Source organism: Phyllosticta capitalensis (assembly GCF_038381095.1).
Source record: "Phyllosticta capitalensis strain CBS 128856 chromosome Unknown BKA78scaffold_10, whole genome shotgun sequence".
Classification (NCBI taxonomy): Eukaryota; Fungi; Ascomycota; class Dothideomycetes; order Botryosphaeriales; family Phyllostictaceae; genus Phyllosticta; species Phyllosticta capitalensis.
In genome coordinates this window covers 420,940-448,207 of record NW_027117448.1, presented here as the reverse complement: position 1 = coordinate 448,207, position 27,268 = coordinate 420,940, and the positions used below count along the sequence as shown (strand labels likewise).

At 55.1% G+C, this 27,268-nt stretch overlaps 10 protein-coding genes across 10 annotated transcripts; 4 read left to right on the top strand and 6 right to left on the bottom strand.

Moving 5' to 3' along the window:
• Positions 1-623: 623 nt before the first annotated feature.
• BKA78DRAFT_360477 (uncharacterized protein) lies at positions 624-1,738 on the bottom strand. Its single transcript, XM_066892413.1, has one exon. It carries the CDS (start codon positions 1,566-1,568, stop codon positions 852-854), a length of 717 nt encoding a protein of 238 aa, XP_066740322.1. The 5' UTR covers positions 1,569-1,738; the 3' UTR covers positions 624-851.
• Positions 1,739-2,604: 866 nt separating this feature from the next.
• On the top strand, positions 2,605-4,476 carry BKA78DRAFT_323119 (uncharacterized protein). Its single transcript, XM_066889171.1, has 7 exons — positions 2,605-2,757; positions 2,819-2,890; positions 3,120-3,154; positions 3,206-3,240; positions 3,290-3,362; positions 3,414-3,477; positions 3,530-4,476. Exons 1-7 carry the CDS (start codon positions 2,719-2,721, stop codon positions 4,184-4,186), a joined length of 975 nt encoding a protein of 324 aa, XP_066740321.1. The 5' UTR covers positions 2,605-2,718; the 3' UTR covers positions 4,187-4,476.
• A 1-nt stretch (position 4,477) lies between these two features.
• On the top strand, positions 4,478-5,407 carry BKA78DRAFT_323114 (uncharacterized protein). The gene has a single exon (XM_066889170.1). It carries the CDS (start codon positions 4,865-4,867, stop codon positions 5,099-5,101), a length of 237 nt encoding a protein of 78 aa, XP_066740320.1. The 5' UTR covers positions 4,478-4,864; the 3' UTR covers positions 5,102-5,407.
• A 570-nt stretch (positions 5,408-5,977) lies between these two features.
• BKA78DRAFT_323113 (serine/threonine kinase receptor associated protein-like protein) lies at positions 5,978-7,612 on the bottom strand. Its single transcript, XM_066889169.1, has 4 exons — positions 7,215-7,612; positions 7,017-7,130; positions 6,220-6,966; positions 5,978-6,166 (listed from the first exon to the last, which is right to left on the bottom strand). The coding sequence occupies exons 1-4, from the start codon at positions 7,225-7,227 to the stop codon at positions 6,030-6,032; spliced, it is 1,011 nt and encodes a 336-aa protein (XP_066740319.1). The 5' UTR covers positions 7,228-7,612; the 3' UTR covers positions 5,978-6,029.
• Positions 7,613-10,093: 2,481 nt separating this feature from the next.
• On the top strand, positions 10,094-10,687 carry BKA78DRAFT_298728 (uncharacterized protein; the record flags this gene model as incomplete). Its single annotated transcript, XM_066886955.1, has 1 exon — positions 10,094-10,687. One exon carries the CDS (start codon positions 10,094-10,096, stop codon positions 10,685-10,687), a length of 594 nt encoding a protein of 197 aa, XP_066740318.1.
• A 1,106-nt stretch (positions 10,688-11,793) lies between these two features.
• Positions 11,794-14,292, bottom strand: BKA78DRAFT_360471 (uncharacterized protein; the record flags this gene model as incomplete). Its single annotated transcript, XM_066892412.1, has 3 exons — positions 11,794-13,221; positions 13,653-14,059; positions 14,112-14,292. 3 exons carry the CDS (start codon positions 14,290-14,292, stop codon positions 12,007-12,009), a joined length of 1,803 nt encoding a protein of 600 aa, XP_066740317.1. The 3' UTR covers positions 11,794-12,006.
• Position 14,293: 1 nt separating this feature from the next.
• Positions 14,294-16,999, bottom strand: BKA78DRAFT_323104 (3-methylcrotonyl-CoA carboxylase subunit alpha). The gene is made up of 2 exons (XM_066889168.1): positions 14,865-16,999; positions 14,294-14,799 (listed from the first exon to the last, which is right to left on the bottom strand). Exons 1-2 carry the CDS (start codon positions 16,956-16,958, stop codon positions 14,737-14,739), a joined length of 2,157 nt encoding a protein of 718 aa, XP_066740316.1. The 5' UTR covers positions 16,959-16,999; the 3' UTR covers positions 14,294-14,736.
• A 533-nt stretch (positions 17,000-17,532) lies between these two features.
• BKA78DRAFT_355883 (uncharacterized protein) lies at positions 17,533-18,737 on the top strand (the record flags this gene model as incomplete). The annotated part of the gene is made up of 2 exons (XM_066891983.1): positions 17,533-17,619; positions 17,673-18,737. The coding sequence occupies 2 exons, from the start codon at positions 17,533-17,535 to the stop codon at positions 18,735-18,737; spliced, it is 1,152 nt and encodes a 383-aa protein (XP_066740315.1).
• Positions 18,738-19,480: 743 nt separating this feature from the next.
• On the bottom strand, positions 19,481-21,359 carry BKA78DRAFT_28527 (uncharacterized protein). The gene is made up of 2 exons (XM_066885700.1): positions 20,759-21,359; positions 19,481-20,586 (listed from the first exon to the last, which is right to left on the bottom strand). The coding sequence occupies exons 1-2, from the start codon at positions 21,000-21,002 to the stop codon at positions 19,568-19,570; spliced, it is 1,263 nt and encodes a 420-aa protein (XP_066740314.1). The 5' UTR covers positions 21,003-21,359; the 3' UTR covers positions 19,481-19,567.
• A 251-nt stretch (positions 21,360-21,610) lies between these two features.
• On the bottom strand, positions 21,611-22,086 carry BKA78DRAFT_333206 (histone-fold-containing protein; the record flags this gene model as incomplete). The annotated part of the gene is made up of 3 exons (XM_066890062.1): positions 21,611-21,774; positions 21,824-21,932; positions 22,084-22,086. 3 exons carry the CDS (start codon positions 22,084-22,086, stop codon positions 21,611-21,613), a joined length of 276 nt encoding a protein of 91 aa, XP_066740313.1.
• Positions 22,087-27,268: the final 5,182 nt, after the last annotated feature.

The window sequence follows — 27,268 nt, the reverse complement described above, 5'->3', positions numbered from 1 at the left end:
TGGATACAAGGGACTTCTGGCTCGTGAGGGTACTTGGCTTGCTCATTGACTTCTTTTTTTCTTTTTTCCCTCCCTTTCCCTTCTTTGGTCAGAATTGCGGACAACTCGAACGGCACTCCAAGGACAGCAAGGGAGGCCGCAAAAGCTTAGACAGCACTAGATACGAGTCTATGAGAAGATCATCTTGATTTGAGTTGCCTCTCAGGTTCTTGTGGATTCCGTGATGCCAGCCAAACTCAAGTTCCGGATGTCTCGGCGAGACTAATTGTAGAAGACAGTGGAAGATAACAATACAAAGGATAGGAAAACACAATGCCAAAAACAGCCAGAAGAGACAAGAAGCTCAAAGACGTTCCAGTGACAAACGCGTAACGCAGAGAGCCAAAACGCCACCAGAGACATGAGCAAAATGGATGCAGCAACAATGACGAGACATCAGACAATCAGGTTCAGCAGCACCTTGAAACGCAGCCGCTCCTGATGTTCCAACCTGAATCGGACCATGCACAGTTCTGTGGGGCAAAGGACCGATTTGGAAATGCTATATAGACGTGGCATCGAACAGGCAAATAACTTCATACTCAACCTACCATCCAAATCAGTAACAATCTCAAAGCCAAATCATGTCTTCACCAGAGCTTTTCGCAGACGCCAGCAGCCAGGAGCTGCACTCGATCATCTTCCGCCTGCTGCAGCAACATCGTCGAAACGGCGATCGCCTCCGCAACATTGCCATTCGATACCACAACACGCATCCAGACGCCAGGCTCGATAAATCGATTCCCAAAGACATGCGGGCAGAGGCGTTTGCGAGATTTTGTCCAACCAGGGGGACCAGCCAGGCACGGCCCTCAGACTCCGAACTCAACAATGGACGAGCGGTGCTGGAAAAGGCACGAGGCATGCTCCGCGCAGACGCGCACAGCGCAGCCAACCTCCGGCGCGCGCGGCAGCTGCTCAGACAGGGCGCGGTGCCGCTCGTCAACGCGTGCGCAGCAGTCGACAAGCTGGACGCGGCGACGGCGATGGTGGAAGCGGTGGCGGCGGAGCGGTGGCGCCACGGGTTGGACAGGCACGTCGATGCGGAGCGGCTCGAGGTGGCGCTGGGGTGGGCGTGGAAGTATGCGGTGGCGACGTTGCCAGAGGCGCAGGCCATGCTGAGGCTGGGGAGTCATTGGAGACAGATTACCGTGTCTTTGTTTTATTCGAGACAGGTCTGCGGTGCGTTGCCTGAGTACGCTTTGGCGCGGAGGTTTGGACGGTGGGATGGTTCGGGGCGGGATGGCGAGGTTCCTGCGTTGGGAAGAAGCGTGAGGGGGATGCGAGCTGGGTAGAAAGTTGATGTCCAGAATTAAGATCTTGGAAGAGAATGGTGTAGAGAATAGTGTCTGATTGACCAATACGCTCAAAATAATTCCTTGGTGGCTTTCCAGAGACATGGCCATGAGACATGGCTCTTCGAGTTCGGGTTCCTGTTGAGCACAGACACGACCATGACTACAAGACGAGCAAGACAAGGCACTTACCATCGAAGTTGTGATGCCATTGCACTCGAGACAGTTGGGCATATATGAATGCCATATCAATGCTGTCCGTCATCTGCCGTAAGTTGCTCTACCCCAACCATATCCGCATACATAGAGCAAAATGGTCATGTGGCCGTGGGATCCATTGGAGCACTGGAGTCCCCAGACTTACTTGAAAGATTTGAACAAGGACGATTTCGACAATCGAATCATAACGGCCTGCCATGAAATTGAACTTGAGATGCGCTCTTTTGAAGAGTACCGGGACGAGGTGGTTGGCTACTCGGAAAAATACGAGTCTGCAATGCAAGCGTTGCAGAAGATGACCAAAGGCGGATGGCTGGACGACGAATCGCTTTCTCGAGCACAGCGGATTTTTGCAAACGAAGCAAGAGAAGACGACGTACCGCCGCTGCCGCATGATGACATTAGGCTTGCCATTGAGGCCCTTGGAACGCGAACGACTGATCCGGATATTTTGGAAGTCAATGACCGGATCGCCTTGGCTCAGCAGAAGAATTGGGAGCTTCGCAAGTTGATGGAGGACCTGAATCGGGTGACTACAGCGGTTTCAGTACAAGGTATGTGTTCGAGCCGAGTGTTGACAGCATGGTTAATGACTTGCTGTAGCCACGAGAGAGGCCGGAGCTGTAGGAGAAAAGAAGCGCGAGGAAGAATACGAGAAACAGGGGACGTGGTCGAAGATCTGTGCGCTCCCCAGAAGGGCACAGTCTTTGCTGCTGAGAAAGTCCAGTCTAAGAAGCTTTGAACTCAAATATGTCAACATGTATGGCAGGGAGATACAGTTGGAAAACAACGAGAAGTCTCCGCCGCCAAAATCGACCGATTTTACGTGGTGATGGAACTGGTAGAGGTTCGAGAAGGAGGATATCAACAGCTGGCGAGAGTCTCCATGAGAATGATGAGCGGCCCAGGGGTTTGTCGTGTTCCATGAAATGGGGTCGAGGTGACGTTCAGATGCGGTGCAACATTTGGCCGGGGTGGTGGTCGGCCGGGGGCGGTGAAGCGGCCTGACAACCGCGCGGAGGTGACGCCCTGGCACGAATCTAATCCAACCAACCCACCCGTCCGTCTCTCCACTTGCAACGGCTTCCGTTCCCTCTCAAAGCGTCAAGAAAGACGCTGCATCGCCTCTGCTCCTCCGAATCCTCGTCGCCTCTGCCTTTGCAGAATGGATCGCGCATTGGACGACGTCATCTCCGATCGACAGGTAAGCGCTCGACTACCCTTTTCTGGCAGAATAAACCGTCTTGGCTGACACCTTTGGATAGCAGAGACCTGGGCCCAGACGCGGACGCAGAGGCCGTCCTGCCGACGACTACCCTCGAGATGGCGTAAGAAAGGTAGCAGATTCATTGCCTCTCTCCAAACCTCCGCAGCTGACCTGTGGCAGGTTTTACCTCCTCCCTCCTAAACCCATGGCACGCCGCAACCGCAACGATCCGGAGCATACCTCAGAACTCGATTCTTCGCAATTGCGTGGATCTGCTGTTCGCCGATGATACTGTGTTTCAGGCAGCCATGGTACCCGTGAGACCTCTGCTAATCTAGAATTCCTCTCTGCAATGACAGTCGAGCCAGAGAGACGACTCCAGAAATCTCGAACGGTAGAGTCGATCTTGACAATCATCGGGGAAGCAGGCACTGACAAGCTCTAGTGATTGGGTCCACGACCGTTTCGAAGACGACGACTGTGCGTAGCCCTCGCATCTCCCCAACGACAGCAGACTGACGCATCCAAGCCCGTCACGCGTCCCGTAATCGCGGCTTCCGCTCCGACCGACTTTCTTCCCGCCGTAGCCCTGAATATGAAAGGTTGGACAATTGAAAGATCTTTTGACATGACATGTCGTTAACCAAGAGCAGAGAATCTGGCTACAAGATCAGGGTTGAGAACCTTCATTATGAATTGACAGAGGACGACATTTGCGTACGCACCACAATGTCGCAGTTTTGGCCTTGCATTGCTAACTTTCTTTCAGGAGCTATTTGAGCGCATTGGCCCTGTAGACAATGCTCGTCTTATGTACGACCGCCACGACCGCAGCGAAGGCGTCGCCATTGTCACCTACCGCAGCCTCGCAGACGCGCGAGTAGCCTGTCGCGAGTACGACGGTGCAAATGCACACGGCCAGCCCATCAGACTGACGCTCGTGCCTCCTGGCCCTGCGCCGCGTCGGAACCCCTTTGACAGTGCTCAACGACCAAGCCGCAGCCTCTTCGATCGCATCGAATCCCGCGACCGAAGCCTGAGCCCCGAAGCAGGTGGTCGCCGAAGCGACGTGACCAAACCCCCGCCCGCTGGAATCGACCGCTACGTGCCAGGCCAGGACTCTGGAAGAAGGCGCTCGCCTGCGCCGCGTCGTCGCGGTGGTGGCGGACGTGACTCGGGCCGCAGGCCTGGAGAGAGGAGGACAGGTGGACCCCGCAGGCCTAGAGCCGACGATGATGGAAGGCCAATGATTCAAGGCCGGCCGAGGAAGACTCAAGATGAGCTTGATGCTGAGATGGAAGACTACTGGGGCGTGGGCCACGATGGTGCCGCTGACGTGCCTGTTAACGGGGCTGGAGAAGCTCAGGTTCAGGGGGCCACCACGACCAATGCTATGAACGACGACATAGACATGGAGGTCGAGTGATTCAAGTCAAGAGTGGGCTGAGTATTTCGCTATGGAGGATTGATGTGGGCAAGCATCTGAGCTGATGTTGAAAAAGTTACTAGTAATTGGGAGCTGGGTTTGAACGTTGAATGGAATCCAGGGGGCCTCTCCTTTCTTTTTTCTTTCCCCAGTCTCTATAAAGCACGTGTCCACACGTCTCTAGCATCATATCCATGCCATATTCTGTGATAGTTTTTGAATTTTGAAGAACCAATTTTGTGCTCGCCGCGCGGCTTAGTCGTCGACTCTGGTACCCTCTTTAAAACCTTTCTTCGTTCTTCCTTTTTGACATCCCGCACCCATCCAAATCACCATCCCCCTGAGCGAACAGCGATGCCTGTTCCAGAGAGCATGCCGCAGTCACTGCGCCATTTGACCAAATGGGACTGGATCCAGTTCGCTGAGCTGGTGAGTACTTCCATGCACTCTCACCCGGCCTCCAAAAGCTTTTCAACCTAACCATTTATCTCCAGACCTGGCTCTGCCACATCTTCCCCCAGCTTCAGCAGTTGAAGACCATCCATTCCGGTCTCGACATCCCTCACAGTCCGTACCGTTTCGTCTGGGGCAACGAGCGCTACTCGATTGTGGAGGCGTACAGCGACCAATTTTTTCTGGGCGTCGGCCTCATTGAAGCTGTCGAGCTTGTCTTTGGCCATGAGAATGAGCACGTCGCTGCCCTCTTTGCCGAACTCAACAAGAAAAAGTCCGGCGTTGACGCTTCTGCTGCCAATGAAGCCTCCGCGGTCAACGATGGCTCTGCAGTCGACAATGCTTCTACAGTCAACAATGCATCCGCAATCAACAATGCCTTCGCAGTCGACAATGCCGCCGCAGTTAACAAAGCCTCGCTCACTAAAGCCGCCGAAGCTGGAGATGACAACACCGAAGTAGCGGCCGACGACAACGGCAGCGACTGGGAAACGGACTCGTGCGTCTCATCGGACTCGTTCTCCTCTCCGTCCCCAAAGCTGGCCCCTGAGCCCTTTGTCTTTGACCCATCAACCCACTTCTCCTGCGTCGACGAGCACGTCGCCTACCTCTGGAACAACATCGCCACCAACGCCGCCCCCCTGCGCGATCTCTACCTGCGCAACCTCCCCTCCGGCCTTGACGCGCTCCCGCTCTACCAGTGGCGCTCCGAAGACGTCCTGAAGGCCGCGCTCGTCGGCGCCTTGCGCATCTTCTCCCGCCTCGAGCATTTCATCTGGCGCGTCTTTCGCCACGGCCGCTGGAACGGCGAGTGGCTGTGGAGCCAGGTCTACCTTGCCGCCGAGGCCTGCGACGCTGACCATGTGGTTGACGAGGGTGGTCGTGCCAGAGCTCTGGCTGAGTCCACTCTGGGCAGAGTCCTCCTGCTCTGCTGTCCGTGGGACCCGTTGCACTCCTCCGGAAGGCGCTGGGTTGAGGTCGTCGTCGGTTGGATTGATGCCTTGATCGAGCATCAGATCAGGATGGAGTTGGAGAGAGAGGCCTCTGGTGATGGAGAGGAAGTCAACAGCGACGCGGAGACGGAGGTTGAGGCCCGCGGAAGCACGGAGAACGATGCTTCTGGTGGCGATGGAGTCAGCAGCGAGGCTGAAACGGAGGTTGAGGAGGGCGGAGGAGAGGATGGTGACCAGATGTATCGTTCGGACGAGGGTTGAAAACCTGTCTTCATCAGGTGGATGCTTGTCTTCTTCAAGACTTGTATCTAATCCTCGAAGCGACGGTACTTTCACAAAATCGGTACCTATAGCACATCCCAATCTGGAACTGGGTAATAATTCAATGGTTTCGAAAGGGTATCATTATGCTTATTATTTATGCTTGGTGTTCGTCCCTACCGCCAAAGTCCATAGGCGCCTGTGGTGAACTTCCACAACTTGATCGTGCCATCCTCACTGCCCGTGGCGTATATCTTGCCATCAGGCGAGAACATGGACGTCCATACCGGACCGTGGTGACCCTTGCCAACTTCTGCAATCGTGTAAGCAAAGTGGAAGTGCGCGCTGAAGCAGGATGAAACTTACCCAGGCATTGCTCGGTTTCGAAATCGAACACCCGCACCCAAGTGTCGCCGCTGCTGCCAGCAACGAACTTTCCCTGGCCGCTGTGAAGAGCGACGCTGGCCAAGTCATAGTCGGTCTTGATGCTCTTGATCAACCGTGCAGGCTGCCTTGCGTCGAAGAAGTAGGCCGTTTTACCGGCTGCCACGCTCAGGATTCCGCCACTTGAGCCTCCGTCGCCGCTGATGTTGTCAAGCTCACAGCTTCCCAATGTGCCTTCCACCGTGTATTCGCCAATTGTGCTTTGCGTCCTCAGATCCCACCACCTGATTCTCTTGTCTTCCGAAGCCGTAATCAAAATGTTTGGGTCATTACCCCAGACAATTGACTTGATAGATCCTTGGTGGGCGCCAGCGCCGATCTCGTAGCTCGGGGTGGTCGAGGAGGTTCCGTTTACGCCTGTCGGAGAAGAGCTGGCACTGCCGCGGGAGAGATCAAAGATGCGCAGTTTCTTATCCTGGCTACCCGTTGCGAGAATCTGAGGGTGAGGCTGGTTTGGGAATGCGACGGCGCGGACAATGTGGGGATGATCGAGCGTGTGGAGCGCTTCTCCGGTTTGCGTGTCCCAGACCTTGGCGGAGAAGTCGGCGGAGCCGGTAGCTGCGAGAGTCGCATCGGCGGAAAGGCGGGCAGACCAGACAGCCCCCTTGTGACCCAAGAAAGTTCCTATCCAGTCACCAGTCACACCGTTGCGGAGCATGGGGTTGTTGTCTTTCAATCATCAGCTTTTTGAAGCAACCCATTGACCCGGAAACCCGCACCTTTGCAAGCCGATATGAGATAGTACTGGTCATCATGGTCCACCGATGAGAAGCTGATGTGTGTGATTGGACGGGAGTGACCGTGGCAGGTCAACGGCACGACTTTGACAGTCTCTGTGAGCTATGTGAGCAAACTGAGGCATGGTAGGCATCCGATTGGCGGCCAGACGGGAGATTTGCCAATGCACCACGACGTACCAGTAGAATTCATTGTTCCTTGGCTCCCCGCCAGTCGAATCGCTGCTCACGCAAAGCGAGAAAAGCACACGTCGATTCGGTTGCTTCAAGCACCTCTGGTAGACTTCACTGTGCGAAGAAGTATGCGTAGTATCCGTGGACGCCGGGGTTGAGAATGAAGGTGGTAGATTTCCTGCTGAGATTAAGGAAAGCAAGGAAGAAGGAATAGCCCGAGAGATCGTTAATGGTCGTCAATTCATCAGCAGCATCACGACGAGCCCGACTTGGGCTTGGTATTGAGGAGCGGCGGCGGAGGAGGAGGGGTGGTCGGAGGTTTCTTTATTTGCGGAAAGAGCGACTTCGTCCTGACCAGCGGGCGGAAAAATGCCGGCCCGCTCCCTCTACCAAACTAGGTACCCTCTATGTCTCCAACACCCATTCACTCACCTTCATCCAACATCCAGCTTCTAGTGCTCCTGCAAATACATTTCAGCATTGCTCAACAGTTGCCTCAGGCCTCACCAGCTTTCCACGTCTCCTCACCATCGTTGTCAGATCTCGCGTTGCTCGCCGAGGGCTCGCAATCGGCATGTTTCCCGTCATCGGACCTCGACTGCTTGTCGCGTTCTACATCATCAGGAGATTCTTGCTGTAGCCTTTATCGTCAAGCCTCTCGAAGGCTTTGTGGTGCCAGTCGGGAAACTGGCCACGCCTTTTCGGCCCTCCACAAAGCTACTTGCTAAGCAGTACTCCGATTGTGCCCCACCTCACCATCTTGCCATTGGACAACTCTTGGGCTTCAACATGTCTAGCGTCCTTCGGCACTCGATCCAGCGTCATCGCACCAGTGAGAAGTTTTCACTGAAGGTTTTCGGCTTCTGAGTCCAAGCGAATGCTTGAAACCCAATCCACCCCAGTCGTCGATCAACCTTATCCCGAGCTCGAAGCCAAGAGACGTTCGCAGAGACGTACAGCTTAACTATGATGGAAACCTTCCCCACTCTTTGTCAGTCCGAGTCGGCTATGTCACTCCATGGATCGGGAGTCGCTTCATTCCGAAACTGAAAACGAATACAGTATCTTACTCAACGGACTGTCATGATTTCTGGGCGCGACTTTGGAATGTCAAGACAGTTGAACGAGCGGCGCCTACTCCAAACAGCAGTACACTGACCTCAGAGCGCTGGTCTCTGCTTGGGAGGCACCAGCAAACACTGTCACCCCGCTGCCGATCACTTCACATGGCACAGTCGATTCTGTTTGTCGTCGACCAGTGTCGGATCCCCCTTAGCAGAATGAGGAGCCCATCCTGATGTGTACCGCGACTTATGGAGTATTGTGAGCAAAGACGTCACCTGCGCCCAAGGTGGATTCCTCAGGAGCTGTCTCCTGAGCTCGTTCAGATACCGAGTGCTGCAGCTTCATGACTGCTCCTTGCATGCACTGATCCAGACTTAGGAATCTCTCCACAACGGCGTCGGGCTCCAAGAAAAATACACTCTCCGTCTCTTGAAGCGTTTGGTATATGTGTTCAGCACTGATATAAAGCCAACCTTCAACTTTGGAATTCTAGATCACCCGTTCAGCTTGAACACCAAACTTGCTAAATACTCTCAATCATGCCAGGAAGGAGACAATTGCCCCCTCAAGAGCACTGCGATGCGTGCATCGAGCAATTCGACAAGTGTATCCAGTACCGCGTACAACACATTCACCCAATCATCATCAATGACTGGATGAGATGGTGCCTAAAATGCAGCGAACAGCTCTCCCGAAACACGAACATTGAAATCCGGGCTGTATGATACGCCTTAGTCTGGATTTCTCAGTTCTCATGGATCGGTGAGCGCCTTTGCATCTGGGCGCCTGTTACGTCAGTGGAGAGCGTTGTTTTCTCTCCGGGCGAGCGCTTGTGGTCTTGGGTTGGTTGGTCAGCTTAAACTCACATCCCGCCAAACCCATGACATTCTCAGAAACTCGACCAATCGAATTTCTTCCAATGCGGACTGCCTGATTCAGAATGCTTCGATCTTGGACTCCGCTGTCGATACTACCAACATTATTATGCGCTGGCGAATGAATTTTTTCCATTCGCCGTTTCAACAACAGCTCACCGATCTTTTTTGCCATTTCGCAGCAAGACCCAGACTGCAAGCACAATTTGTCTCATCAACATTGATCAGAGCCTGCAAATCCGGCGTTCTTTCCCTGCCATCCCGGTCCCTGCCAAGCTTCGCGGCACTCGATCCACCCATCCGCTGGACCATCAGGGACCCTCCCAGCGAACAATCGCAGAGGCGAAACATCTTTATCTTAGCGCGCAGCTTTAGGCTCGAAGCCGCTGCGTCAGTGACTTGCAGCGAGCCAACGAGCGGCCGTTTGTTCCTGAGCTCTCGTCCTGGGTCCCTCGACATGTGTTCTCCATTCGCAATTTCCAGCGCGCTTTCTCGACCAGGCGTGAGGTTGCCGCAATGATCACCCCGCCGGTCTAGGCGCGTGGCGTCGTAATTCCGGAGCGCTCTAGGCATGGGGTAGTATAAGTAGGCAGTGTGCTGATGATGTTGCCAGGTTGTTCAAGGCTCCCTGTCCTGCTGCAAACCGGTCTTCATCGTTGCGCGTTGCTTCAAGTCTTTGCGTAGCGCCCCTATCCTTCAGCTTTGGATATCGATCCGTTCACTCTTTTGACCATCTCGATCATTTTTACATCAGTCTCTCGTTGATCAAAAGTCGAAGCGAGTCTCCGCGCCTGGTGCTAACTTCAAAAACGAAAAATTCGACACTCATTATCTCCTCAGGAGTAAGAATAAAAAAACCAACAGTCATTGCGACACCTTCCATCTGTCGTCATTCTGGACCGTTCATCGACCACTTATCTACGATCGACCAACTTCACAACCAAAATGAAGCTGAGCACTCAACTCGCCTCGCTTTTCTTCCTCCTCCTTACAAGTGGCCCCATGCCTACCGCTGCGACCAAGACCAAGATTATCAATATGTGCCACTTTCCCATTTACGCGAAGACGACCATGGGAGGCGGCTACGACAGCGGCGACAAGAAGAAAATCGATAGCAATGGTGGCACATATGAGGCGCCCATCTCGCCACGCAAGAACAGCGCCGACGGCGGCCTTTGCGTCAAGCTGCAGCATGATGAGGAGGGCTCCTTTGACGGCGAAATCTACCAGATTGAAGTCAGCGAGACCGATGGCCCAATGGGCATGAGCTCTGGCACCGGCGACGACAAGGACAAAGGCGGTCACATTTGGTACGACATGAGCACCGTTAACGGCAAGCCGTGGCGCGAAAGGTGGAGGCGTCTCGAGCTCGAGGGTCCGCGCGGCTGTCCTGTTCTCGAATGCTCTCCCGGCAGCGATGACTGCGAGTGGCCGACGCCAAGCAGTACAGGGAAGATGGGCGATTGCAAGGGTGGCGAGGAGGTGACGGTGCTTTTCACGCTGTGCAGAGGCAACGGCTTGATCGGGATCAATCGATGAATCCTGATGGTGGCTAGGGCGACTGGTTGGCGAAAATTACGTTCGAGCATGACGGGATGAGGTGACGACCTTCCTTTTTTTCCCTTTTTCCTTTCTGTCGCTCCTTCTCGGGGCTTCGATTCGCTGTATCTACTTGTTGAGTGGCTTGTTGACAGAGCAATGTTGATCATGAGCAAGCCATACGTACTTTTATCTACACAAAAGAATTGAAAATCTCATTCGAAAATACCCACCACGTACCACCACCACCGCCACATTGTCCATTATAGACAAAGCAATCAAAATTCCGGGTAGCATCGAGAGCATGCGGAAGCAGCACTGTCACTCCAACGACCAAAGAGCAGCGCAAGCTTTCTGCACAGAACATTCTGCAAGATGAGTATGGCACCATCAAAAAAGCTTGCCAACAGTCAACTGATCGCCCCGGCACTTGCGTGCTCCAAGAGCCCAAGCTGTGGCGCATTTAGGCTCGCCCTGTCTGTAAAGTTACCTACCCGAAAGGTGCTTAAGCTCGATCCGACGCGTATGTCCTTCCTAGTCGGCAACGGCGGCGACGAGGCGAGGAAACCACCGCTTTGGTTTCTCAGGAAGAAGAGAACGACATCTGCGTCTTCCGCTTGTTGCGGCCCGTGGGCGCGGGAAAGCAATCGATGCCACTTTCTCACATTGCCCACCCACAACGACCAATCTTGCAGCTTTATGGAGAGCAACACCGTCGTCGCATCACGCAAGCCGTGAAAAGCTCAAACCGCATTCCTTGAGGCCACAAAGAACCAGCCGCAGTCGAGAAACTCTGCGAAATCAAACGTAATGTACGTTTGGCACGATGTTGTCTGTTGATGGGGCCTCACTACTCTACGATTTATACCTAGGACGCTCAAGGAGTGATCACGTGCGTGCGACGTGAGAAAGATCGCAGGGTGAACCAAAGCGCAGTTAAGATACTAAGAAGGTCAAGTTACCTCGTGTGCAGTTGTAGCGGAAGCATCATTTGTCTCCTCGTCGTCTTAATTCGCCCAATAGCTTCGCACGGCAGGGCATAGTGCACACGAGAGAAATGTAAGATTCCTTTGTAAGTCGTAGGTAGTATTCAAATTACAGCCCACGTCACCATGGTGTCAAAGTGCGGATCAACAAGCTAACAGAATACTTCTCCAGGCCTGGTGGTTCTTGGTAGCAATGCACAATGTCTTTTCGTTGCTAAACCAAAGGATATGAAAGCAATACACCCACGACTGCCAAAATCTATTGCTTTTTTCTCAACGTCGCTGGTGCTCCTGCCACGCCATCCACTATGCCTCCTCCTCATCCCATCATTCCTACCCCTCTCTTGCCTTCCCCTTATCCGCAGCAAACCCAAGACGTCCCAACCTCAACGCCAACTCGGTCGTCCTCGGATCTCCGGCGCGGCCCGCAAACCGCGGCGGCGACCACTTCTTCTTCATTTGCTCCCCATCCTCTCCGCTCGTCGCCTCCGCCGGCGTGACCGTCGCCGCCGCCTTCATCTGCGCCAGGGACGCAGCCAGCATCGGCGACGGGGGAGGCGGGGCCGGCGATCCCGTTGTCGACCGTTGGCGGCGAGCCCGATTTGGCGTTCTCTTGGACGCTGGCGACGGGCTTGGTGTTGGGCTTCGGATTTCAAAGTTGCCCTGCCTGGCGATGAGGCGCCAGTTCCAGCTGTGCAGCGTGGAGACTGAGGTTTCGAAGTCTGAGGAGGATGAGGATTCCCATTCTGAACCAGTGTCGGCAATGTCCGCATCTTTGCTTCGCGAGAAGGACGTGTCCATATCGGCAGCGGCGGTCTGCGTGGATTTGGTGGTTGTTGAAGGGGGTGATGGCGTTTTAGGCGGAGAAGGGAGGATGGTTTCGCTCGTTTGGGGAGTGGAACGAGTCTCGTTTGAGATGGTTGGTTCGACAGCCGTGCGTGGCCTTTTGTCTTCTTCGTCTGCTTCATCTTCCACATACGGCGATGGAGGCTTCGAGAATCTCGCCTGCCGCGGCGGATGTGTGTCGGTCTGGCATGATGTGGAAGTCGTCTTTCCGGACGTTCCGGAATCGGCAGCGGGCTTGCGAAGTCTTCGCGGCGTTGCTATCGGGCGGCGCGGTCGAAGAGTGTTGCTGTCGTTCTCAGATGCAGGAGCTGCGGACTGTTGGTTTGGTTTCGATGCAGGCTCCAAAACCACTTTCTCGAAGTGGCCACCTGGATTCCGTACACCAACCCAGGCCTTGCCACGACCGTTAGATGGGGATTCTTGTCGAGATGACTGCGGCAGGACATCATCTCCCTCAGATTCATCCGAAAAGTCGATCCCATATCCTTTTTTCAGCCCGTTTGCATCTTGTCCGCCGGCGGTCCCGGGAGTGGACGTGTTTGCGTTCTCATCTGGCTCATCGGTGCCCTTGGTTGGCGACGGCGAGAAAGTGAACTGCGATCGTGTAGGTAGATCAAATTTCGTTTGCGGAGGCGTCGGAAGTTGAAAGGGCGTCGGTCGATGTGCTTTTGTGCCTTCGGAGCTGCCCGATGTCTTGGACGACTTTTGCTTTGAGGTTTACGAATCTGGAGTTTGAGGATACATGCCACAAGACTGAAAAAGAGTGCGATGAAAAAATGTTAAGAAAAGCTGAGTAGTATTCTATGTTGGAGCAATCCAGGGTTCTGTCAAATATTTTGAACTGTGAAGAGGCAGAAGAAAATATGACACGATGGTGTCACGTCCAGGGGTCAAACGGTGCTAGTTGTCTTGCAGGTTCCCGAGCCCCGTGCACCGCCAATCAGGGATTCTCCCGTGTCTACAAACTTGCTTGAGGAGAACCAACTTCCGTCTTGTCCGTCTCAGCCCTCAAAACGCCGTGGTAACTGCATATAAATCGCATCGTCCGTGTGTGCGTACTACACATTCGCCAAAAACTGGTCGCAATGGTTAGCTTGTCTTTAGTAACTGGTTCGTCAGTTCAAACCACTCACATGTCCGCCAGCATCCACCAGTTCTTGTGTCTCTTCGGAGTGAGTCGTCAACGCAGCCCTGACCGCGTCGTCTTTATTTCGATGTGTGCCACAAGTCAATGCATATGGTCTGCGGTATTTGGAGCATTGACCACGGTTCTTTGAAAGATTCACACAACACCGGGGCCTCTCTCTCCTTGGCGGAACGATTCGCGCTGGTTCCGCCGGCGGTGGCGACCGAGGTGGCGTTGATATGGGTGATATGGACCGTCGTGCTCGTGTCGAGTCACCGTCACTGCTCGATGTTGGCGGAGGAGGCGGTGGTCCCAAGACGTCTTCGTCCAGATAGGCCGAAGGGATGTAGCCCAGGGCTCCATCGTTGTTCTCGGCAAGGTACCAGCCTTTTCCTTGTCTAATCACCCCTTTACCTATTCACACTTTTGCTACATCTCTGCTAGGAGTATGAAAGTACCGACTTACCATCGTCAAATTGACGTCTCACGAGAACAAGCTCCCCTGATCTGACGCTCAAGCCGCTTGGTAATCCTGTGTGGTACGCAAAACGGGCTTTGAACCTCAGAGCTACCAATGGAACAGGGCGTTCCTGGTGCAGAACAGGAGCTTCCTGGTCCAGTGACGGAGCTACAGTTGTAGAAGACATGGAGAACGAGTAAAGTGCGATTAAATAGAGGAGATTAAAGAGTAAGGAAGATGGTGCAAAGAGAAAGTCGCGACCTTGCGGGCTACTCTATGTACAATTATAATCAACGCGTATGATTTCCTAGGCTATATTAGAACTTTCCCCAACAAGCGACCAAAAAATGGAAAACGAAGGAAGGCATCGGGAGACAAAGAAATTTTCGAAATGCAAAGCAAAATCCATGTGCGTGCGAGATGCTCCAGGCAGCACAGTTCTCAAAGCGCTTTGTTTGAGATGCATGGTGATTGGTGACTGAGAGGTAAGATGCGATTGCATGGCAAGCACGGGTACACGCAAAGTTGGAGTTCAGTACGAAAAAGACGTTGCTGAAAGCTGTTTGGATAGATGAGACAATTCGCAGCAAAATCGATACATGACCAAATCTCCCCCCAAAGATGCAAGCTCTCACTCCGAAACAGTCTCAGCTTCCTCGAACTCAACAAGCGCAGTTCCCGCCTTGCAAAGGTCCTATCGCGGGCATCAGCATCAGGGGCAAACGGCGGAGAAACAAACGGCGACGAGACATGACTTACGCCTTGACCATGCACAATCTTCTTGACAACACCCTCCACAGGGCTCTTGATGACCGTCTCCATCTTCATGCTCTCGATGACGACCAGCGCCTGGCCGACCTCCACCTTGTCGCCCTCCTGCACCTCTACGCGCAGCACCTTGCACGGCATCGGTGCCACGACGCTGTTCTTGGCCTCCTTGACGCCGAGCGCCTTTTCTGCCCACTTGGGCATGGGCAGTTCGAGACGATACTGCTTCCCCTGCTGGAACAGGGTGAGCGAGGAGCCTGTCCGGACGAATCGGGTCGCCAATCGCGTGTGCGGGTAGTAGGATGTGAGTGTCGAAGTCTTTGGGTCGAATTGCGCCTTGATTGACGAGAAGGACGTGTCCCCGATGGTGGCGCTGAATATCTCTGGCGTCTTTTGCTGCAACCACACTGCAGTCGTCGTGGTATTTTCTGCATTTTGCGTAGTTGCAGCTGCTGACGGGTCCTTTTCCAGTAGCTGTATTTCGCGAGCCGCGTAGCTCTCCGTAAAACCAAGAGTTGTGCTCGGGAAACCAATGGCCTGTGGTGCCTTGAGTGATTCGGCCTCTTGAATGAGCACTGCGATAGCTGCTTGAGCATAGACCTCGGGTGGCGTCGGCAGTCTTTGGAAGAGCTCATCGTGGTGCTTCTGAATGTAGCCAGTCTCGACATCGCCAGCTACAAAAGCAGGACTGACGGCAAGACGCTTGATGAATTCGATATTCGTCACGGGGCCAGCAACCTCGTATTCCTCGAGCGCCGCACGCATCTTGTTCAGAGCAGCAAGCCGGTCAGGGCCGTGAATAATGAGCTTCGAAATCATGGGGTCGTAGTGTGATGACACTTCATCGCCCTCAACAAACCCAGCGTCTATTCGGACCTGCGACGATGGCTGAGGCGTCTTGAGATGGACGAGCTTCCCTGAGTCCGGAATAAAGTTTAGGTCGGGATTCTCCGCGTATATTCGTGCTTCAATGGCATGGCCGCGGCGTTTGATCTCCTCGTGGATTTGCTCTTGCGTCATTGGCAGCTTGCCGCCTCCAGCCACGAGCAGCTGCCACTGCACCAGATCTTGGCCGGTGACCATTTCGGAAACGGGATGTTCGACCTGGAGCCGGGTGTTCATCTCCATGAAGAAGAACTCGTTGGTGTCATTGTCAAAGATAAACTCGACAGTGCCGGCTCCTTCGTAGTTGACGGCCAGAGCAGCTGCCCTTGCTTTTTCCCAAAGATCCTGTCGGACAGACTCGTCGAGGTTTGGTGCAGGCGACTCTTCCAAGATTTTCTGGTGACGTCTTTGGATGCTACAATCTCTCTCTCCCAAGGCCACACAATTCCCGTGCTTATCGGCGAATACTTGGACTTCGATGTGCCTGGGCTTTGTAATGTACTTTTCAACAAGCATCTCGTCATCACCAAACGAGTTTGTGGCCTCGGATTTTGCCGACTTGAGCTGATCCATAAATTCGGCTGGCGTCTGCACGATACGCATACCTTTACCACCACCACCTTTGATTGCCTTTAGGAGGACAGGGTGGCCAATCTTTTCGGCCTCTTTTTTCAAAAATTCCGGGTCCTGGTTACCGCCGTGGTAGCCGGGAATACAAGGCACTCCGGCGGCATTCATGATTTCCTTGCTCCTACTCTTGCTGCCCATTGCGTCGATTGCTTCCCACGGCGGACCAATGAAGACTAGACCGGCTTCGGTACACTTTTTGGCAAAGTGTGGGTTCTCGGAAAGGAATCCATAGCCGGGATGGACGCCCTGGCAGCCATTTTCTTTGGCAACTTGGATGATGCGGTCTCCGTCAAGGTAGGCGCTTGGTTGGCCGAGATTTATTGCCCACGCAGAGCTAGCAGCATGCTGAGAATTTGCGTCTGGATCAGTGTAAATGGTGGTAGTGCGAATCCCATATTTCGAGGCAGTGCGGCCCACGCGGATAGCTATTTCGCCGCGGTTTGCAATCAGAATGGACGTCAGCGGCTTGGGGGCATTGGACAAAGATTCAAAACGCCGGGTCGATGCAATGCGGTTGTTCCGAGCAAAAGCAGCAGGCCGTACACCAGAGAGACGTCGGAGATTATGCATCGTGATATACCAGAGTCAAGGCCATGAGGAAGAGTGTTTGTGGAGAGGTGAATCAAGGGACGCTCAGACGGGGTTGGAAGAGCTTCCCCGGATATGGAAGCGGGCCGGTCGATGGGCCGAGGATAGCCGACGTGGGGGATGCGTTCGTCGTCGAGTCAGGCACGTCAGTCTTTTCTTCGCGATGATGAAGTAGCAAGAAAGAGTCGTGGTCGCGGCCTTGTTCTTTTCGCGCCGGTACTCCTCCCACCATGAGCGCAGGGCCATGCGAAGCTACCGTTGTCGTCGCACCTCTCCACCTGTTCGCCGCCCAACCAATCCCTACAGAGCACACCTGGGATCCCTGATCTGACTGACCTCCTCCATCTCTCCTGCGCCTCCAAGCTCGTCTGCCTGTCCGACACACGCTCCAAAAGCACCGTTTCTTTTGCTCTGCATCTTCACCCTCGTCGCACCCCACTCCTCTGGACGCCATGTCCTGATTTGAGGCGCGTCTGCCCGCGTTCCATTCGTCCAGAGCATCCGCTCAGTCGCACAACCCGCCGCCGCCTGCAACAGCTAACCAGAGCTCGCCACCATGTCGGATTACGGCTACGATTCGGACGAGTTTGAGCTTGTCGACGACGATGCCTGGCTGTACATTGCCGAGGACGACCAGCTTGCCGTGAGTCTACAGTCCCCCAAACCTGCCCGCCAACTGTGCTGACGAGCTTGCAGGACGATTTAGCTGAAGGCGCTATTCCTGACCCTCCTTTCCTCGACAACCAGCTCGACAATTTGGATGGCGACGACTATTACGAATACTGGATCGACATTGAATACAATTCAGACGGCTGGAACGACGTTCATGGAAAGCCAAAGATTGGTCAATCGACTGCACCAGGCAACAAGAGAAAAAAGGGCACACAGGGCGGGCCGCCGCAAAAGAAAATAAAGGTTTCTCAAGACGCCACGGGCAGCGTTGCCGTCAATTCACTGGACGCCCCTCCTGTCAGATGGATCTCCCTCGAACAGCGCATGGACAAGGTCTTGGGGCTAAACTTGCCGTTGGCAGAGCCTCAAGAGTCGTTCGCGTTGCTCCAAGACTGGCGAACGCGTTTCGTTCCTGCCGCTGCTTCCAAGGCAAGCGTCGACGAAGAAGAGGGCGACTGGGCGACGGATTCGGAAGGCGAATCAAGACCACCACTTGACGCGGATGCTGGCGGAGGTGATGACGCGATGGAGCTCTTGGCTGGCAGCGGCCTCGATCCTCAGGCCTTGATGCGAGCACTCCAGGAAAATCTCTCTGTTGCCGGAGGAGCACCGGCCGGTCTCGACCAAAACACGCTTCTCAAATACGCGCTTCGGATGCTAAACGGAGAAGGACAGGCGGACGACGTTGCGGGAGACATGGCGGACGACCTCTTCGAACAAGTAGACGAAGATTCCGATGGCAACGAGATTGCCGAATGGGTATCGAAGCAAAAGAATGGACAGGCAGACGTGGCGGCCACCGACGACGCGGAGCACGGCAGCTCCCAATCCAAAAATGTCGAACTACCTCCGACTCCCCCAACCGCCGCGCAATGTGCCGCTGAAGATGCCTCGGCGTCCAAAAAGACTAGAACAGCTGCCGGGAACGCCGCGACTGCTGGACCATCCGGCTCCCGAAAACGCAAAGCAGAAGACGCGGCGCCCGACTCGGCGCCCCCTCCGACCAAACCCAAGAGAGCTGCTGGTCGGTCCTACGCTGCTGCGACGGCGAGCAGCAAAGCCAAGTCCAACGGCAAGGGGAAGAAGTAGGCCCGCCCCACTCATCATGGAACTGGCAGCCCATTGGCGTCAGTATTCGACTTTTCTCTTGATTTCTCTTCGTTTCCCACCACGTTCATCCACCACGTTTTTTGTTCTTGGGGGGGTTCCCATTCTTTCGATTCGACTCACTCGGCATGGACCATGAAGAATCCCGTCATCATACCTCAAGGACTGGCTGGAAGGAAGGAAGGAAGCATTTGCGGAACCATGGGCGTCACGGATGGGGCAGTGTTGGACAGAATGAACAAAGTCGGTCGTTGCGGCGTTTTTTCCCCCTCAACCCATAACCAATCAAAATACCCAATTCTTGCCTTGAATGGATGGCTTTTGTCGGCATTGTCACGATGCGAACGTCATTCACTGCTTGCTTACAAAGTCCTCTCCCACGCGAACACGTGCATGTCGACTGCCTTCACTACAGCGTCGGCGGGTTGCAAGAGAAAATGTAATCTCAAAGGCTGTGCCGGGGTAGTTGGAGGCTGCCTGTAGCTGTCTTCCAAGGAGCTCAACATCCAAGTCTTACGGAGCAAGATGGTTGAACGGTCCCTGGCCACACCTATCCCGACATGGTTATTTGGTGATTTGACCTCGCATGCCCAAGTTTTTTGAGTCCGGGAGAACAACTGCAGGCAGGCAGGGAGCATTCGACCACCCGCCAAGAGTTGACATTTCTCCCGCCACCCAACTACTGCAGCGCTCTCGTGGCATTCTCACTCAAGTCACAAACACCACTCGCCACTGCGTACATCCACCCCTCCCCTCACGACCAGCAGCTGCAAAGGACGACGCAAATAACGACAACCACAACCGCCAACTACCTAACCCACCTTCCCCTCCCCATCCCCCTCCCCACCCATCTGCCTCCCCACCTCCTCCCTGACAACGCCCTCCAACGTCTCCCTCTGCACGTCCCCCAGTACCTCATTATCCCTTCCCCCTTGCCCCTCATACAGCGTCCCGCCACTCGTCCAGATGCGGCGCACGCTGAACAGCCCCTTTTCCGGATCGCCGCGCTCGTACGCGCGCCGCTCGCGCGCTTGCAGCTCGGCGAGGTCGACGTGTCGCACCGTCCATGGCGTGGTATTGTCGTTGTTGGCGGTGTTTTTGTCGTTGGCGTTGGTAATGTTGAGCTGCCGCCGGAACTCGCGCAGAATCTCGCGCGGCGACGTGACGAACGAGTGCACGCGCAGCGCGCGGTTGTGCGTCGCGCCGGGCAGGCGCAGCGAGGCGACGAGGAAGCGCCCGACGTCGCGCATGCCGGTGAGGGCGATGCGGTCGTCGGCAACATCATCCTTGCCATTGTCGGTGCCGTCGTCGTTTACGTCGTTGTCGTCGTTGTCGTCGGAGGAGGAGGAGGAGGAGGGAGATGGGGAGGTTTGGCACAGCAGCGTGGCGCGGCGACGGCGCACGTCGAAGCCGCCGGCGCGGTCCCAGGCCTGCTCGGCGTCGCGAGTGACGAGGTCGCGCCCCGTCATGCCGACGTACATGTCGGCGTAGGGGCCGGTGACGAGGTAGGTGTAGCTCAGGCTTCTCAATCTCTGCTGTCCATGCCCACCCCCTCCCCCTGCCTTTTTCTCTCCCTCGCCGTCGCCGTCGCCGCCGTCGCCGCCAGCAGCAAGCCCCTCGAGCAACGCGCGCGCCTCGAGCTTGAAGCGGTGCGGCGGCTCGGCGTGCGGGTCGGGCGTCACGGGGTGCAGGACGTCGGTGCCGTACTCGGAGGGGAAGACGCGGCGGATGGAGGAGGAGCGCGAGGCGGCGAGGCGGAGCAGCGTGGTTTGCTGCGACAGGATGGAGCGGCCGAGGCAGGAGACGAGCGTGTCGAAGTCGTGGTGGGAGTCTGCGCGGGTGGTTAGTGGTGGTGGTGTTGGCTGGGGGGACAAGGCAGAGAAGATGGATGGAATGACGAGAGGGAGTTGGATGGGATTGGAGAGGATGGGCGGACATGCAAGCAACCAAGCATCAAAATAGACACACGGCAGCCAAAAACACAGCTCAAGCACTTCACATACCTTTCCCCAAGACCTCCCTGACCCTCTCCTCGTCCGTCAGCTCGCCAACCAACACTTCGACGCCGCGCTCCTTCAGTGCAGCGATGTGGGCCGCCTTTGCCTTGACGGTGCCCGGCGACGTGTAAATGGCGACGCGCGCAAAAGGCGGCGAGGCACTGGCAATGGCCGATGTGATGTAGGTTCCAATCTTGCCTGTTGCGCCGAATATGATGATGCGCTCGCTGGGCGGTGGAGGGGACGACATTTGCGTCGAAGTGAAGACGATGTTCTGGCGATGTGTTGGTTTGTTGAATTGGTCGAGGGTGGTTAGAGCTTTGGTCGAACTGTATGGATGGATGAGATAAAAACATGGGCGATTAGAAATAGACAGCCAGACTGAGGGGCAAGAGAGGGGTAGTAGTTCGGCTGCAGCGTGGTCGGCCGAGACCCTGAAGCGTCATCAGTGCCGTTCGTGGTACACGCGAAGCAGGATAGCGGGCACTCGAGTGTTGTTGGTTAGAACGATTCCTGTATTCCCGCTAGCGGCAACGTCTACTGTAGCCTACATCAGTCACGAACGTCAAATCAAAAGACGCGTCAAGGAAAGTGTGCAGCATGTCATTCCGATATTTGCTGGTTCCTTCACCATGTCGCGAAAACCATAGTCATCGCTCAGAAACACAAGACCTCATCCCGAAAACTCCGTACCGTCCCGATAACCACAAGTAAACCATTCCCATAGTTGAACCAAGAGTCCGCGCGCCCATCGCCCCCAGTTCCGCCGGTTCAAAGTACTTGACGAAGAGCGACGAAGAGATTTGAACGAGAGCAACAGTCGATTGGAGGACCACGAAGCGTAGCGTGGCTGGTTGCTTAACCTCCGAAACCGTAGAGGGTGCGGCCCTGGCGCTTGAGGGCGTAGACAACGTCGAGGGAGGTGACGGTCTTGCGCTTGGCGTGCTCGGTGTAGGTGACGGCGTCACGGATGACGCTCTCGAGGAACGACTTGAGGACACCGCGGGTCTCTTCGTAGATCACTGCGAGGTGTTAGGTTTGACGCGATGCGAACGTGGTGACGTGACTTACTGGCAGAGATACGCTTGACACCGCCACGGCGAGCGAGACGACGGATGGCAGGCTTGGTGATACCCTGGATGTTGTCGCGCAAGATCTTGCGGTGACGCTTGGCGCCGCCCTTGCCGAGACCCTTGCCGCCCTTGCCGCCTGTAGGAACGTACGTGTTAGCAAAATTGCAAAGAAGAAGTGTAGACGGAGGCAGAGTGTTGGAGGTCGTTGTGGCTGGGGTGGTGCGCTCGGGCGCGGTGGGGTTGGGTGTCGCGACGCGCCATGGTCGGTCGAGCGCGACAGGCTGCAACGCGACGAGCGACGGCGACGACGACGACAACGACCAAGTCGATGCGATGCAGGTGCAGACAAATTTAGAGAGTACTTACGTCCAGTCATGATGTTTGTGAGATGTGGGATGGGATTTGTTGATGAGATAAGCCGAGTGTAGTGGGTGGAGTTGATGTCACTCGAAGGCGGATGGAAACGGTGGGAGGAGGAGGAGAGGCGGAGGAGAGGCAGTGGTTTAAATAGGGAGGGCGATGATTAGGGTGCGACTGCTGGCAGGACGGAGTCGAAAGTCACGCTAAGCTGTTTTTGGGGCGGGGCGGCCAAGCGCGGCGAGCGAGCACGACCACGAAAAATGCAGGCAAAAGGCGTTCAGAAACCAGCGTGCCATAAGGTCCAAATACCCCAGCGACTTTCTGCGAGCTGCGCCTGCTGCCCGACTGCAACCACTGCCCGGCCCGCCCCAGCCTAGTCCTGATTTGTCCCGGATCAACTATTCTTCCGGCTCCCAGGAACACCAAAACTGCTGGCAGTAACACACGACGACACGACGACGCCAGCAACACCAACTTCTTCTTCTTTTCTTCGTTTCATCATGGATTATGTTGCATCTGACTCTAGGAACTACTGACAGAACATCATGACCTTCATCTGGTTCTGCAGCGCGTTGACGTCCTCTTTTTTTCACCACCGTCTTGCTTGTCCTCTTCCTCCTTAAGATGGCCATCTGAACTTCTTTGTTTCCTCCTATTTCAGGGAGACAGAGAGAGTCATCTGTCAATACGTGGTGCATTTAAGAGTCAGAACCACAATGCTGGAACGAGAAAGAGTAGAAACTATGCACGATTGCAAAAGTGGTTTGCTCTTGTCTCTATCTGAAGCTGCGCAAGACCGACGACCTGGCCCCCTTTTCCTTTATGCGTCTTTTGGATGCTCACAGCCGCCGACGGACCATGTTCCTCGATGCACATAGCGACGCGTCCAGCGTCTCTCAAATGGTCCGTGGAAAGCAAGCGGGGGCCATTACTTTGGACAGCGACATCTCGGACGTGACGCGAGCAAAGTGGCGTCTTGAAAATTGCTGAGACAGCGGCCACCTACTTCGCTGCTTCTGGAGGGATGAAGAGTCGAATGGGTTGACGAGTCTGCAGATTTCAGCCCCAAGATTTGAGAAAATGGGATGCTATCATGCTGAATTGAGCTATGGACCACCACGTCTCGGCTCCTTCCACCAGGTCAAAAAACTACCGGCAAGACATGATACAAAAAGGCCAAGCCATGAGAAAAGGCATACGAGACGAAGGTCAAAGGACGCTTGACGCGGAGCCAGAACCCCCATTCGAGCTGGCAGAGCACTGAGACCAGTCATCTCCATCGCCCTCCTTCTAACCATAGGCCAGCAGGCAGCAAAACCTCCAAAAAAGAATCGCTTAGCCGAACAACGAAAGGACTTCCGCGACGGCCTCGAACTGGGTATCTTCAGTCTCGGCCTGCCATTCGTAGTGTCCTGCTGCATAATGTTTTGTAGTAAACACATGAAGCTGGCCTCTTTTCCCACCACGCCACAGTGACGATCGCGACGCGGCTATAATCGGAGGTTGAAGGTCACTTGGACTTTGCGAAATTTGAAGATGAGAAAGGTTTGCTACAGACTTGAGCTCGACTACCTTGTGTTGGAGGAGTCGGCGCTGTCAGGCATTCTCCAACGCGCAACACATTCTATCGCGGTGCCAGCTCGAGCCACAGAAAAGGCCGCAACCAAGTCCTAGCGATACGTATACTGCATGTACGAGAGGCCAGGCGACCGGGTACGCTCGAAAGGTTGCGGCATCTGCTTGCTGCCCGCGTATTCGCAGCACTAAAGGATTGAATGGGCTCTACAAAAGTTTTCAGAAGCATGCTTGACCAGCGACAGTGTCACAAGGGCGACATGTAGGGAAGTAGAGTCAGAAAGCACTCCTCTCTCGGCGTCTACCGTCACGTCACGGGCTCTTTCGCTGCACGACTTTTTGCTCTTGGCTTCAGGTTTCGTGCGATCTGGTTGCTGTCTGCTGCTGCTATGGCTGGCCACTGAAGAAATCAGGAAACCTCCCACGAGCCGGTAACGAGGCCCAGTCGCTAGCTCCATCTTTGCTCCTGGGCGGAAGAAGAGACCGACGCGGAGCGAGCGAGGCAGGATAGCAACAGAAAGACAAGACAGTGGACGGCGCTGCCACACTACAAGACGAGAGTGACAAATGCTGCAATGGGAGCGCTCAGAATGCTCGACGATATGCACAGGCGGGCTAACGCCTTTGTCGACATGGCTGACGACAGACAGGTATCTGTTGCAGCAGCGGCGGTCAGAGGCAAACGACAGGTCTTCCGCATTTGCAGCGCCCCATCTTTTCAAAAACTAAAGGTAGAAGTAGAACGGCGATGGACTACGAGACTGCGAATGTGGTTGAGTGGTGGAATATAGACGTGCTCGCTCGTCGCCTGATCCAATGCTCTGTTCCAGATTTTTTCCAATGGGCCTTCGGTCACGAATCTGCGGGGTCTGACTTGGACGTGGGTACTCAACGTCATCTCTCCGTCGCTCTCTCTTTCATTTGTACCCTTCCCTTCCCGCGTATCGCCTCGCCTCTATATATGCAAGCAGACCAAGCTGGGCGCTTCCCCTTCGGCAAAGGGAAGTAGGCAAGTGAATATATGTCGTGTGCCTGTAGCATCTCGTGGTCGAGGACGAGAAACAAGCGATATCTACGAGACAAATGATGACGACTTGGCGCAAATAACGGAGGCAGAAATGCAAAAAGACAGACTCGGTGCTCGATCTCCGGGGGGTTCATTTGCCGCAGCACGCGCAGGACATGGATAGAGGGGCCGCGACTTGAGAAGGAAAAGAAGAGGCCGTGAGCCAAATTGATAGAGGAGAGACTGAGTGCAGCGCTGCAGATCCACACGGCACCATCTTAGAACAAGCAGGAGCTTCCCCTACATCTGACTGCTGAGTAGTACCATCGAAAAGTGACCTTTACCGTGCATGCTCATCACTCCTACTCCATCTCCTTGGATCAGCTCTGAAGACCACAGCCCGCTCAATCGCAAAGTCCAGCCAGCTCAGCTACCAAGCGTTCAAATCCATCTGCAGACCTTACGCCCAGCATACCTCCATAGCATGATGCTGCTCCTAGCCAGCGCGCAAGCCAACCACATCCACATCGGCCTCTGCTCTTGGACGCAAAAGCAGAAGCGTCGCAAGAAAACAAATGTATCACAAAATGGGAAAAAGGGAACAGCGGTCTGCGGTCTGCGGTCTGCGGTGTGCCTGGACACAATTCCCAGCATTGCCTTCACGATCGGCACGGCTTCACACCAAGCAAACCGGACAAGTTGGACCGACCATGTCGAGCGGTGGGTGCCCCATCCAGTAACGCACTATCGGAACGCTACCTCCCTCACACTGCCCGTCTGATTGCGCCGTCTTGTAAAAGACAGACTTGCAGGCAGGCAGGCAGGCAGGCAGGCAGCAACATTGACAGCACTCGCATCCATTCGCCAGCAAGCAAATGAACGAGCGAATGTGATTTTGAGGAAAAGAGAGGGACGCCAACTGGCGGCGCACAACAGCGGCGCCACCGTCAGTGTTCCGCTTGGGGAAAACAAGTACGCGGGCGATGGATAGACGATGGACGATGGGTAGACGACGGGTTGACAGAGGCGCTACACACAGGACGACCCCAAATTCGGCGGCAGACTCGCCCACTCACGAACCAGTCCGGGTGCAAACGTCACGAATCCAGCGATCAAGCACCAGACTTGTGCCCCGCCCTGGTCTATGGCCCGACTGACTTTGAAGCGTAGGTGCACAGAAGCGGAAAACGGGCGACTCTGGTTGCCAAATCCATCAATTGACCTCATCCAACCCAACTATATTACAAACAGACGGACGCAGTTCGGCAAGGCAGCAGCGTCTCTTGCTCCACTATACCACGGCGTCGAAAGGGCGAACGCAGCAACAGCGGCGATGGCGATGCTGCTGATGTCAAGCGACCGAGGTTACGCAGCACAAAAGCAGCGAGCTGAGGCCGAAGCTCACGCCGCGCGCACGCGAGCCGGATTTCTATTCTGGGAAGAATCAGCGGACCCTTGGACCGTTGTCGACCGTGTGTGGGGGGCGAGAAGGAACGGGAAAGGGCTAGAAGTAGTGGGAAGTGGTTTGGCAAGGGATGCAGGGACCAAAGGCAGCCTGCAGCACCATGATGGGAACAAAGGGATGGCTCACGCTCGCTGGAAGCAGGAACCGGTTGGCTAACGGCGTTGACGTGGATTTGACGTCAAGGAGTTGATGGACCTACCAAAGGACCATTTTTTTTCTTTTACAGATACGTGGGACATGTCAGACTCGGACAAGGGGAAGGAGGGGAAAAGACGGGAATACAGGGCTAGAAGACCATTGGAAGAGCGAGAGATTTGACATGACAGAAGTGAGGTGTTGGGAATTTGCATCCGGGGAGCTCGGAGGAAAAGGAGGTAGAAGCGAATTTATCATTGGTCGATTGGCGAATTGGTTTGTCGATGCGCGGAGCAGAAGACGATATAGCGACATGTGACGGCGTCGTCGGAAAGAATCTATTGAAAGCTTGCTGTGCGATGCGCTCAAAACGGTCTTGATAGACAGCTGGCAGGCGAACGAAGCATCGCGTTGTGGGCTGTTGGAGTTCAGTGGCAATAGACACAGAGACGGATTGGCAACGGCGGCCCTACGCCAAAGCGCGTCCGGCACAGTTCAGTCCCTTTCTTTCGACATGGAACACCACCATTCCGACACACCCATCAAATTCGTGCCTGAGCCGTAGCCGGGGGCTGGCGGCGGCCGAACAGACACATACCGTCTTGTCAAGTGTGAAGAAGCGACTTGGCCGCTGCCAGCGGGCTGCGGCTACGGGTGTCAGTAAGTGCCACCCTCTGCCACCGCGACGGCATCGACTGCCAGGGCGGACGCGGGAGGGTCACTTCCGGGCCAGGCGCGGCAAGAGCTCGTGTGCCGCAGACTGACGGGAAGGCGCAATGTGGGCCAAATCGGGATGGATGCGGCACTCTTTCTGTCTTGATTGGAATCCTCCTTCGTCGTGAGTGCTGTAACAACTGACTCCGCTGTAGAGTGCGAGAGCTGCGGCGGGTGACGGTCCGTCG